This window comes from Alligator mississippiensis, chromosome 1 (assembly GCF_030867095.1).
Source record: "Alligator mississippiensis isolate rAllMis1 chromosome 1, rAllMis1, whole genome shotgun sequence".
In the NCBI taxonomy this organism is placed as follows: Eukaryota; Metazoa; Chordata; order Crocodylia; family Alligatoridae; genus Alligator; species Alligator mississippiensis.
Window position 1 is genome coordinate 356,252,796 of NC_081824.1, and position 13,033 is coordinate 356,265,828.

Consider the following 13,033-nt stretch of genomic DNA (forward strand, 5'->3'; position numbering starts at 1 on the left):
AGAAAAATTATAAAAGGACAGACATACCAGTGGGAGAACACTTCACAGAACAACAATTCCATCTCTGACCTCAAAGCCCTAGTCTTCAGGGAAAGTCTAAACAGTACCTTTAGGAGACAGGCCTGTGAACAAAAAACACATAACTTTTCTGGACACAAAAAACTAGTGGATTTAACACAAACAATGGCTTTATATCTCAGTGTAACATTACAATACTAACTTCTCTACTTCATGAATAATAATAATACCCCTCTTCCTTTTCCCTTAGAACAGTCCAATTCTTTTCAGTAATTAGGTATATCTATTTCCATTTGTTTTACTTGATCTGTAACTGTCTCTTACAGGTTTACTGCCCACCAGCAGTGAGCATTTCCAAAATGAGGTTAAACAAAAAAAAAAAAAAATTGTTCTATATGGTATATTAGTTAAATGCGGCTGTAACTGAGTCTTTCTGCTCAAGTAAGAGCAATTTTGTGCCAAAAAGCTTGTTTGACATCTCTCCCAACTATACAGTGGGTCCAAGAAAAAGATATAACCAAACAAATCTAGCTTCTCAGACACTCTGGGGACCATCGCAGCTACCACAACACTATTTTATTTTTGTCCCAGGTAAATTTATCTGTATTTCTTAATGTACTTCCATACATACAATGAAAATTCCACTCAATTTTTTAAAATTCTTTGTTTTAACAATAAAACATTTCATGTTTAAGATGTTAGATTTATCCAATATATAAATATGATGTGATCATTTCACTTCAATATCACATGGATAATGAGTTAGTAATCACCAGGGATCCTGGTTTTTCTCTGGCAAAAAAATGCCCAATATTCAGATTTTAAAAAGTAACCCCAAAGCCACATTTTTCCATGATAAAAATGAAACACTGCTATATTGTGACATTTCATTTTAATCATGGAAAAATGTGAATTTTAGGTTACTTTTTTAAATCCGAAAATTAGGGATTCTTTTTATGAGAGAAAACTAGGATCTCTAGTATTCATAATGGTCTACTTTGCCTTAAGATAGTTTGCAGTCAGTGTTGTAGTCTTGGAGGACTCTCTACTTTGCATCAGAGACAAGAAGTAATTTCAAAACTGTAAGACATGCTCTCTTAGCTGTTATTTATATTATTTTATCGCCTAAAATAAGTTGTGTTTCTGGTAATTCACATGACGGTTATGTACCGCAAGTATGTCTTTGGGTTTCCTGTTTTGGGCTGGCTCATTAAACCAAATGCAAGGGCTCAGAAAAAAGACTGAATTGGCAGCTTTATTGTATTTCAATTTGTTTTTCAGTGACACAAAGAGAAGAAATGTTGATAAGCATGATGTATAAAAGCAGAGCATCACAAGAGTCTAACTGCACCAAAAAAAGTGCCATCTCCATCCAGTGATATTTTGGCTCTTTTCCGTGGTATTGTAAGTTGAAGCTCATCCCCTTCTTCTAGTTTTGCAATGCCTAGCAAGAGATTTGAAATATCTTTATATAAATATTTTACTTATAGCTCTACCAGATGGTATCAAATAGATTACTCTTTTTGTGTCAGAAATCCAAGTACGCACTGATACTATGGCCCACCAGACCTTTGAATCTCTTTCCTTGATTTTAATAAGCTGCTTTATTAAATAAAATATAGATATATAGTCACCTAGCTTTTTAGGCATCTTTAGAATGCTATTTTCAAGAGTCACCAGGATCAGCCTAACTCTGCTCCTCATAACAGGTGATTGAAAATTACTATTGGCTTATATGGAAACGTAGTTAATTCCCACCAGACACGTCTGTAAATCAAGACGTGTACACTTATGCCAGATTAATACTTTTTATTAGCACCCTGCTGAGTGCTCTAAATATGTGTGCATTACCTTATCTCCCTATAGAGCTTAAGGAACCATTGTCATGGACTATGAAACTCCACTTCATCAAACCTTATTCAATAGGCCCTTACTTCTGTACCTGCCTTTCCTCATTTTTGCTGTTTAGCAAGATGACTCTGTGAATAGAAGCTTTATTTTGCATTTTATCATGTACCAGGTACCTGATACATTCAGTGATGCCACAGTTCATTGTTACTAGCCTCTCAGTTCACAATACAACCAGTTCTGGAACTGTGAAATGGTGACCAGACTATACAATCACTGTGTGAATCACAAATTGGAGTGAATGAAAGAGGAAACATTTCACATATAAATATCTTAGTAATCAACTAACCCCCCCCCCACAATAAATGTATAACTAATCTAAAGCAATTTGATAACACTCAAGCATTGTGATGGTTTTTGAGAAAAAGTTAATGATTTTGTAAGGAATGGCAGAGCCAACACCATCTTAATGTGAGCCTTGCCTGAGTAAAGGTTTCAGATTTAGGCCAAATTATATCCATAATTGATTTAATTTATTAAAGAGGACCATTGTGCTAAAATAGTTATTGCACTATCTAAATATATATCGATTTTATATATATACACATATATAGACACACATAAAGATGATGTTAATGTGATAACTACACTCTTTATGGATTGTTTCAGTCATTTATACTCACACACAAATATATTTTAAAAAAATACTGTATGTTTATAAATAGTGTGATTTCTAAATGTATTCCATTTTCTTTATAACTGTTAAAATATGAAATAATGTATCACCGTAGATTACATGAAGTACAGATCTATAAATAAATAAAGCCAAAAACTCAGATATTTACCAGCAGTATAGCATGAATTGTTTGGATAAGACTGAGGCATGTTCTGGATACAACGAAATAATGTCACCAAGCTGAGATCATCACCAAATACATGGGCCTTTTTCCTCTGTATTAGATGTCCCATAGCAAATGTTGTATCAGTATATAAAACCTAAAGAATAAATAAAAATAGATTTTAAACACACAGTATGAAGATTTTTAAAAGTCAGCTATTACATTTCAAATAAATGTTCTTACCTGGCCATAAATGAAAAAATAACCTGTTTCCTTGACCACTATTTTATTTCCTTGTTCCTCCAAAGCTGTTCCTCGTTTAAAGCTGAGAAGCCATGGGACAATACTTGAATCATCTAAGACAGAGAGAGAGAGCAGTGTGTCTGGTAAGAGAAACCTCCCCCTGCCCCCCCAAGCCCCCCCCCCAAAAAAAACCCAAAAACAAACAACAACCCCCCCCCCCAAAAAAAAAACCCCAAACCCCAAAACAAACCAAACATAGCTATTTCATTCTGGTTTCCATTTCCCCAAAAATAACAATGCTGACTTCTGGAAAAATAGCATAATTTCCTGAAACAAGCAGGAAATTGGCGAAAATTATCCAGCTGAAAAACTTACATTATTTTTAGTCACTAGACAGCATATAGACAATGTCTAATTCAAGATATACAAGGATGTAGCTAGCGTGACCACTTTTCTCTAATTGGGCAGGACAGTCCTGCAATGTATAGACATGTCCTGGGTTGCGTGACTCTGGGATAGCATTTGTTCTGGATTTGCAGCATCTGCAGGGATTGGGAAATGGCAGGTTTCCCCTTACAGGCAGCAGTGTTCCAGCCTTGCAAGGGGCTGCCGGAGGTGGGAAGCAGGGGGTACTGCATGCATGTGCATGCCAAAGCCAGGAAGCATGGAGAGCAGCTCCCTGCAGGTAAGTCTGTGGGGGACAGGAGGTAGAGGGGGCTAGGAGAAAGATCAGATTGAGCCCCCCCCAGGGTGATGGAGGGAGTGGGGCAAAGGCTGTGTGCTGTCCAGCTAGGGCAGTGTGTGAGGCCTAGGTGTGGAGTGGAATGGACCAATGGATGGCTTATCCAGGGGGTGGAGGGCACAGGGGACACATGCCCCCCAGATCTGTGTGCAAGGCAGACATGGATGTGGGCTGCCCACTGCAAGCTCAGGGCTCCCGACCCTGCTGCACTTCCATGGCAAGACACCCTTTGCCCACTCAGCAGCAGTGGGGGTGGTGGCAGTGGTGGCGGTGGCATCAAGTTGTGTCCTCTGCTGCTGCTGGGTGGGCAGGAGGCATGCGGCCAGCACAGGGCTCCCAAGGGAAAGGCAGCAGCGTGGGAACCCCTAAGCCAGCAGCAAGCAGTCCGCATCTGTCCCCACTCTGCTCAGCTCTGGTTTGGCAGGGTGGTTGGGAGAAGATGGGCATGTGTCCCTCCTTCCTCCTTTGAAAAGGTAGTTAACTCTACATGTAGCATGTATTCATACTTATTTATGGAGCATGGTGTCAGATTAGTTAAGGCATCTTGCTATGGAGGTGGAGGCCTGGGTTCAAGCTTTACTCTAGATTCATACCAAACGCTGTCCCACGTTCACCCAGGACATGCTCCCTTGTGCCTACAGAAACTAGTGTGCTTTTCACCACAGTGGTCCAATATATTCCTAGTCCTGGGTGGATTTTTGAGCTTGACTCTTACCTTTTTGTTGGATATCACTTTTGCTATCAGCAATCAATTGCAAACAGGCCTGTAGCACTGCAAAGCAAACATATCCCTTTTTAAATCAAAGAAACACATATTATAAGAAAAATCACTCAAAGAGTAGTTTAAGATCTTGGTGAAAAAAAAAAACAGTGCAAGCAGAATCATCAGGCAGATATTCTTAGTCTCACTACCTGGAAACAGGTTCTCCTATTTCTTGTTGTGGCAGACACTTGTGAGTTATGCTAAGGCAAAGGCAAATTTTCACCATTTTCACAGGTACTAGGTAAGTATGAGATTTCAGTTTATGCAGTCAAGCACTGGGACAGTATAAAGCACCAGTATTTTATCTGCAATCCTAATATAATTTAATATTGTTTAATATTTTAACATTAAGCCAAGTGAGTTGAAAGCTGCCAGCTTCATTTGTTGAATTAGATTTCTAACTAAAAACCCAACAAAGAGAACTGTCAGTCACAATGGATGTCACACTTCTTAAAGGTATTTTTAGAACATTAAAGAGTTGTTTAGCTTCACATAAAATATCAATAGAAGTCCATAGGACATACAGATTCATTTTATGTTACATTAAAAAAATACGAAGAATTCCTACTGTTCAAAATCAATGCATCTTAACTAAGATTGCTTAATCAGGGAATTAAGATGTTGAGAAAAATTAATGCAATTAATGCTATGACTGTTTTAGTATCTGTCAAAACTAATGAACTGTTTTAAAATTTGGGCACTCTGCATGCTAGATGACAACACAGGAGATAAGAATTTAGGGACACATCTATGTTGGAAAACCATGTACCTGAATAGAACTCATGTGGAACAACCACGAAAAAACCAAACACTCCTACCCTATTGGTCACAAAACAACTTGGGCACCTAAATAACTTCACACCTACAGGCATTTTTACATGTGTTGTGGGAAGCGGTGCTGGACACTTCAATTAGCGAGCCGTGCTAATTAAATGTGCCCGTGCATCGCATATATCAGCATCACCACGTGTTCCTGCACTGAAAAAATGGTGGCAGGATGCTTTGAACTAAAGTTCAAACATATTTTATTTCAAAATGTACTGCTGCCGTTTTTTTCTCACGGAGACGTGTGGCAATGCTGATATGTGTGATGTGGAATGCTGCTGAAGTGCATCAATTTTTGTGCTCCAGCAGACTCAATTAATCAAGTCTGCTTCAATACACTGGATTTTCAGCTCCGTGTACATGTATAGGAGCCCTATATGTTTTGCCCTAGGTGTCTAGCTGGGGAGCTTCTGTATGTGTGCAGAAACTCTATCAGAGCACCATGGTGCATAATTCCTGCTTAAGCTCCATTGCCACCCAGTAGCCCTTAAGGGCCCAATGCATTAGATATGTTCATAGAATGCCTAAAGCAAGGATAACACTGCATTCGATATCAAATGCAGCAGCCTTGGTCATTTTCTCTTAAAATATGGTTAATGGAGGAGCTTCCACTGAATGGTTAGAGCACCTGGCCAAACAGCAGGAGACCTGGGTTTTAGCCCCAGCTTAAGCCTGAGGAGACTCAAAGCTACAGCTCTCACTTCAGAAAAAAACGCCTTATCCTCCAGGTGATAAAACCACCTGTGTTGTGGCATCTTCCACTCCAGCTGACACTGACCTACAGTGTAGCTAAGAGTCATGGGACCAGAAGGAGAGCAAGCAAGAAAGAGCCTTAGGCTAATAACAGATGTTGGATTTCTCTCCCAACGTCTTTTATCCTGAGATCCTACAGATTTCCAAAGCTATTGTCTCTGTGAAGCATCTGAAATGACACTTGTTCCTGGGACAATTGTGGCTAATTCTAGTTAATTGCCTTGCAAGCTGTCCATGTAGATTATTGCCTTGCACCTGTTTTGATGCCCAGGACAATCAGAGCCAGGATAAAACAGGTGTCTGCTCTACCCTTGGAATACAGTGGCAGTTCGAGTACCCTGCCAGGACAAGAAGAGCTGGACTAAAATTCAGAAATAACCCTGGAAGTAAGGACCAGAGCTCCAGACTCCTCTCCACTCTACCTCGGCTGAATACACTAACACTTCCTGGACTATTCCATAATCTGGTGGTAATAGTACTCCTCTAGGAAGTGAGGATGGTGATGTACAAAAGGGGGAAAAGGCATACCACCATTGCTTTGCCAAGTAAGTGTCTACCCTCAAGACCAGACAAGATTATTTGGGTAAATCTGATTTCTTTTCTTAGACCAACTAAAATAGTTGGAAAAATTTTTCTTTGCAAGCTTTTGGGTATAAAAACCCATCTTCAGGCAGAAGGAGCGTCACCTTCAAGAGCGATCTTTTCACTTTGAATCCCAAGTGGATAGCTGTGATTCAAGCATCTTAATCCAAAGAAGGGCAGGAGTATACCCTTTGTTTCCTATTGGCTAAAATTCTAATTAGCTTCTTGGCTCAACATTTGGGTTCTTTGACAGTGCCCGTATTTCCCCATCTCCTGTAAAGGAAACAGTACGTATTTTTTTGCATCACCCTCCTGACACTGTCAGGTATGTCAAAGCCTAAATCAGGGACCAGTGTGAATTTTGTCTTTAGTCACAAAATCTATTTAATTTAAAAATGGTGGATCTCTTTAAAATTGTTTAAGTCACATTAAAAAAAAAAAGGTCAGAGAAGTAAGTGTCAGGAATCATAAAAAAGGTCAAAACAGAACCTATAAAGTTATATTCATTTCAACAGAAATTGCAGATAAGGCTTAAGCCCCAGAATTCCTTTTGAGAGTGAAAGGCATTGAATAAAAGTATCTACAGTATTATCGAAAGTAGATGTGCTTGGCAATTTAATAATTTACTAGGTAGGATGAAAAGACAATCTTGACTTTGATTGCTGAATCCCTTCAGAAACACTATGGGACAGAGTTTGCCAACCTAACTCACAGTGAAGACTGCCTCACTCTTTAAGTAATCCCATTCACGCCAATGGGCCACTGGCAGGGTGAGACATTATTTATTGTGACAAAATGCAGCCCTGAATCTGTCAATAATTCCTATGGCATAAGAACCAGAAAACTTCTAAAGAAAGAATCTAAAGAACTCTAAATCTCTGATACAAGAAAACAGAAAAACAAAACACAGAACACTCTTCTATTCACTTTTTCCCTCACACTGGTATGGCAAGGAGCTTACCAAAAAGAGAAGCCTTTGGGTTAAGAGTGAAATAAAATTCCTGGAGTTGCACAGCTAGTAAACCAAGAAAAACAGGTAATATCTGCCCCTAAAAATGTTAATTCATTGTCGTCAATAATAGTGCTCTTTTTTATTTAACTATATTAAGTGTTCACTGGTTACCAAGGAGTAGGAAAAGAAAAGAAGCCTCTACAATTCAATTAAAGGAACAAAGATGAGATCTGGAGTCTTATGCACAATCCTGCTTGTCACTGCTAGTTCTGTGATTTATCATTATGTCTCTTTTCAACTAAAACCCTCCTAGCCTGATATTCAGCTAGTATGAAACTAAGTCCACTGACTTTAACACCAAAAACCTGGCCTTGTTTATTATTAACATAGTCACAAAACTATATATTATTTGCAGGCCCTGCTAGGTACTTATTGAACAGTAATAGCTTAAAGATCTGGCATTTTCTGAAAAGCTTTCCCGTAACAAGCGGCCTATGATCAGATATTATACATGACTGCGGTTCTATTTGCAACCACTAAATAAAGCTATACACGCACCTATCCATTAGTGCCACTGGACAGAAACCACGTTTTAAAAGTATATATTCAATTTTATTTTACAGGAAGGAGAATAAAATGTTGCAGTTTTGTTTGCTGTTACAAGAGCAAATGCTCATTAACAAAATGATCCTCTTATTTAAAACCAGAAAATAGTCACAGGTATATCCAAGTAGCCAAAATCTGTATGGGGCTATGAACAGCAGCATATTTGTATGGAGTTCATTTAATAATTCCCCAAAATGTATAGATAATCCTCATCCAACTCCCAGTCTAACAAAGTATATGACTTCAATGGGAATACTTATGCCTAAAGCTATGAAAACATCATGCTTAAGTACTTTTTTGAATCAGACCCAAAACAAATTAAATTACTGATTCTTAAAAAAAAAGTAAAGAATCTATCTGGGGAATTCAGCCTGGCTCCTCTGCAACATTGATTTCTCTGCAACATTTAGTGACAGTTATATGATTTCAAGAAAAAACAAAACAAAACAGGCCTTAGTTAATGCAACACCAACCATACAAACATATACTAGAATGAATACTATGAACAATGGATTTGAAGGAGTCAACATTTCTGGACTGAACAACCAAGATATCTGAAAAATATTCAGATTTGAGTTTTAAATGTGCGGTTCACATTAATAAATTATAAATAATATGGTTAATAGTGGTACAACATATATAACAATGATTTAAGATAATCTAAAAATGCATTATAACAGTTACTGAAGAAAAAAGTCTAAATATCATCAGGATGATTAGTTAGTTGTATAGTGCTAATTGTCCTTGGGGCTGTAAAAATTAGCTAGCCTTACATAGGAGAAAACTCCTTCTCTTGCAATGATAATTTTTTTTTTTCCAACTTACACTCCCCCAGGGCACAATGAAAGAACAGAAAGTCAAGTTGTTGAGTATAACTTCTTCCCTGAGCTGAACAGCTAATTCTGAAGAAGTTAGTGACTCCAGATGCATGTGCAAACCACAGACAGAACTAAAGGGGTGTTGACCTTCACAATTGAGCAATGCAAGCTTATTTTCAAAGCATCTACTGAGGTCTCGCCCCTGGTACAGGCTGTTGCTCTGGCTCTATAGTTCTACACATGGGATTTCTCTACATAGCCATGGTTAGTCAGAAATACAGGAAGGGTGTATCAAGTGGTTCCCCAGGGATATGCTGTGGATCTGATGCTGCTTGGAATTGTAATGACTTGGCTGAGGCAATAAAGAATATATTTATACAATGGAGAGATGATATCAAGCTGGGAGGAGTTGCACACACTTTGCAGGACAGGACTACACTTCAAAATGACTTCAACAAATTTAAGAAATGGTGTGAAATAAATAGACAATTCCATAAGGACAAATGCAAAGCTAGTATTTTAACTAAATAGAATAGGAATAATCAACTGCAGAAATATCAAGGGAGAACAAGTGGCTAGGTAGCAGGTGTGCAGAAAAGGATTGGAGGATAATAGTAGATCATAAAGGAATGTGAGTAAAAATTGTTGTGTTTTCACCAAAAAGGAAAATATCAGACTGGAATATAGAAACACAAATGTTGTGTGCAGGACACATGAAGTAATCCTTCTATTCTATGCAACACTAATCAAGTTTCAGCTGAAGTAGTATGTCCCATTTTGGGCATCACACTTCATGAAAGATGTAGTCCAATTACAGACAGTACAAAGGAGAGCAACAAAAAGGTCAGAGGTCTAGAAAGTAGACCTGTGCGAAGTGGCTAGTATTCACTTTGGATTCGGATTTGGCCGATTCAGGAGACAGTGATTCGATTTGGTGATTCGAATCACTGTCCCAAATAGATTCAGCTGAATCTGATTCAGATATTTGGCTGCCGCCGAATTGGCCAAATCTCTGAATCAAACAGGGCCACCCTCTGCCCACTCTCCCAGCCCCATCAATGGCTGCCTTGCCTAGCCCCAGCATCCCAGTTCTTAAAAATGCTCTGCACTCACCGGCTCCTGCCAGGCAGGGAGGCAATCCCTTCCGTCCCCCACTGTCTTGCACTGTATGGGGAGCTCTGTCACAAGCCCCCAGAAGCCCTGATGGCCGCTGCATCAGCCGGTGAGTGTGGGGCATTTTTTTCTTTTTTTCTTTTTTTAACAGCCGGGATGCTGGGGCAGGGCAGGGCAGCCATTGATGGGGCTGAGAGTGTGGGCAGAGGGGGGTGGTGCTCAGAGGGCCTGGGGGAGCAGGCAAGGGATGGGGCCTAGAAGGTCCCCCCTCCTTCCTTCAGCCCCCCCACTCCACCACCCCCTACTTACTGGCACAGAGTCCAGGTCCAGCTCCCTGCGGTGGGGAGCGTGGACTGCACAAATTGCCTAACCTTTTTCCAAATCTTTTCTGAATCAATTCAGAGGCTTCAAATCAATTTGGACCTTTTTATTGGTCTCCTGATTTGATTTGAATTCAGAGATTCAGCCAACAAATGGGGCTGAATCTCCTCCGAATTGAGCCAGCACCTGAAGCTTCGTACAGCCCTACTAGAAAGACTGAACCATGAGGAAAGATTGAAAGAAATGGATCTGTTTAGTCTAGAGACAACACTGAGGGCAGACATAGTAACAGTTCTCAAGTGTATAGAAGGTTTCTGCAAAGAGGAAGGTAATAAACTGTTTTCCATTTCCACTCCAGGGTAAGACAAAAAATTGTCAGTTTAAATTGCAACAAGGAAAATTTAGGTTAGAAACTGGAGGTGGGTGGTAGTGGGATCAGGAATTTAATTTTAGGTTAGTTAAGCAGTAGAATATATTGACAACAATGACTGAAATCTTCACTGGAAATTTTTGAGAAGAGCTTAGACAACCCCCAGTCAGCAATGGCTTAGGTAAAAATGATTTAATCTTAGAACAGGGATTGGATGATCTAGCCTTTTTTCTCCTATATTCCTTTAATCCCCATTTCCTATGATTTTATAAGTATCAGGTCCTCTCTCTGCTAACTTTATATAACCCAGTTTGCATAACCACTCTAACAACTACTGACAGAACTTTACAGTCTAGTATTATTTGTTTAAAGAAATGTTCACAAATGCATGCATAAAGTCAAGTGCCTACATATTGTCTGAGGGGCTGATTAAAGGTGGTCCAAGATGCCAAACACTCACAATTCTAGTTGAAATAAAAGAAGGCTGATGTTTGTTGGACCTCCCCCCCCCACGCACACACACTTATTTAGGCCCTAATTATAAATTTAGGAATGCCTTCAGGCACTCAAGTTTGCAAATATCAGCTGTAGAACCCTCTATCTCTGGAGAAATGTTCCACTTAAAAGCTCCCTGAGCCCTTCATTCCTTGTTTTTGTCTATTCTCCCTGGACTTCCTGAAACTTATACAATCATACACATTTCTCTATGTATTCCCATTTATTTTTTATGGCATTAGCTGCTTTATTTTTCATTCACAGAGTAGCTGAAGTATCGTTTTTAGTCTTGGCTTTGCCTTTCTATGACTAGTTAAATAATCAGGCACTTTAATAAGTGATGTCCTATAAATCCTTAAGTTAAATAAACTAGTAAGGAAAGCCTAGGTTATGTAAAAAAGATGGTGGTCACATTTACAGGATATGACTCAGATCTGCTTAATTTCTGCAAAATATTTGTTGAATTGTTTTGATCTTAAACTGGCCCACATTGTGTGATGAACTATACCTGGAAGTTTTAGCATGATTCAGCCATTTAGTACCTATGGTAATTGTAGAGTATTAGCATTATTGTAATAAAAGAGGGCTTATTTTTGTGTAAGTGCTTTGAGTGCTTGGTATTTCACATAATATGCAACAGTATTAATTCATTCATGTAGTAAATTGACTCTTTTATACTAAACTGCATATGCTTGATTAAGTCACTCCTTGTGCTTCTGTTTAAGATGGGCAGCTTCCTCTTTGAGTTACTCTGCTGTCAGCAGAAACAATAACAAACAACATCACTTTTCTTTTCCAGAAATGGATTTTTCTTTTTGAGAACTGCCATGTTCCCCTCTTCAAACATTAAAAGAAGTATTTTAAAAATATGTTAAGGGTATTTTATGCTGTAGCTTTTACCTTAAACCAGCAGAAACATTAAGGGGCCTTTCTCCCTGATTCAAGGGGTTTTATTGTATACACTTCAGTCATAAGTGTTTGGGTTTTTTCCCAAAAATTACTACAAAGTGAAAAGTGAATGCTCTATGTTGTTGTATTTAATGTGCTACCAGTAATAGATGCTGAGTAAATTGAAACAACTATCTAGAGCAGTGTTTGGCAACTTTTTCAGGCCACAGCTTAGAATGACCTAATGTAGGTAAGAGGCAGCTGGGTGTTAGCCAGACCCAGCACAGACATAGGCAAATCAGGCGGCCGCCCAGGGCCCAGACAGAAAAGGGGCCCGAAAATGGTAATTTTTCCCCATTGTCTGATTATCATTATTATCATTATCTCTGATGAAGGGGGACCCGATACAAGAAGTTCACCTGGGGCCGCCAGGAGTCTAGGTATAGTGCTGGTGCTAGGACCCATCCGCTGCTACTGCTGCTTTTCCCCACTGTGGCACGGAAGAAGCCCCGGTTGAACGTCAAAGCCTTCTACTGCCAAAGCCCCATGTGTAGTGGCTCTGTGGGCCAATCTGGCTTAAAGGCCATGGGTTATTAACTCCTGATCTAGGGAACTGAAGAGATGAACAGTTTGAACACTAGCTCCAGCTAGGTTTCATGTTTGCATAATGCTCTCTATTTTGTCTGGACACAGGTATCTGCAGAAGTGTGGCTGAAGAGTTCCTAACGAAAAGCTGCTGTCTTGCATGACAAGTAAGTCTGTCATTCTGATCCATGAACTATTTAGAATTCTTTTTGTTTAAAGGAAAGCTAAGTCTTTGTCAAGGGAATTGGACTGAGTGCTTTGAGATTTCTTAG

General features: G+C 39.2%; 1 protein-coding gene across 1 annotated transcript in view; it reads right to left on the reverse strand.

The window, feature by feature from the left end:
* Positions 1 to 1,254: 1,254 nt before the first annotated feature.
* The window catches only part of TNFSF13B (TNF superfamily member 13b), a 21,276-nt gene continuing 9,497 nt past the window's right edge, over positions 1,255 to 13,033 (reverse strand). The window contains exons 5-8 of the mRNA XM_014600405.3: positions 4,406 to 4,462; positions 2,949 to 3,061; positions 2,712 to 2,862; positions 1,255 to 1,462 (exon numbers count right to left, since the gene is read on the reverse strand). Coding sequence (XP_014455891.1) covers positions 1,350 to 1,462; positions 2,712 to 2,862; positions 2,949 to 3,061; positions 4,406 to 4,462 — 434 coding nt within the window. The 3' untranslated portion in view covers positions 1,255 to 1,349. The remainder of the gene's footprint in view (positions 1,463 to 2,711; positions 2,863 to 2,948; positions 3,062 to 4,405; positions 4,463 to 13,033) is intronic.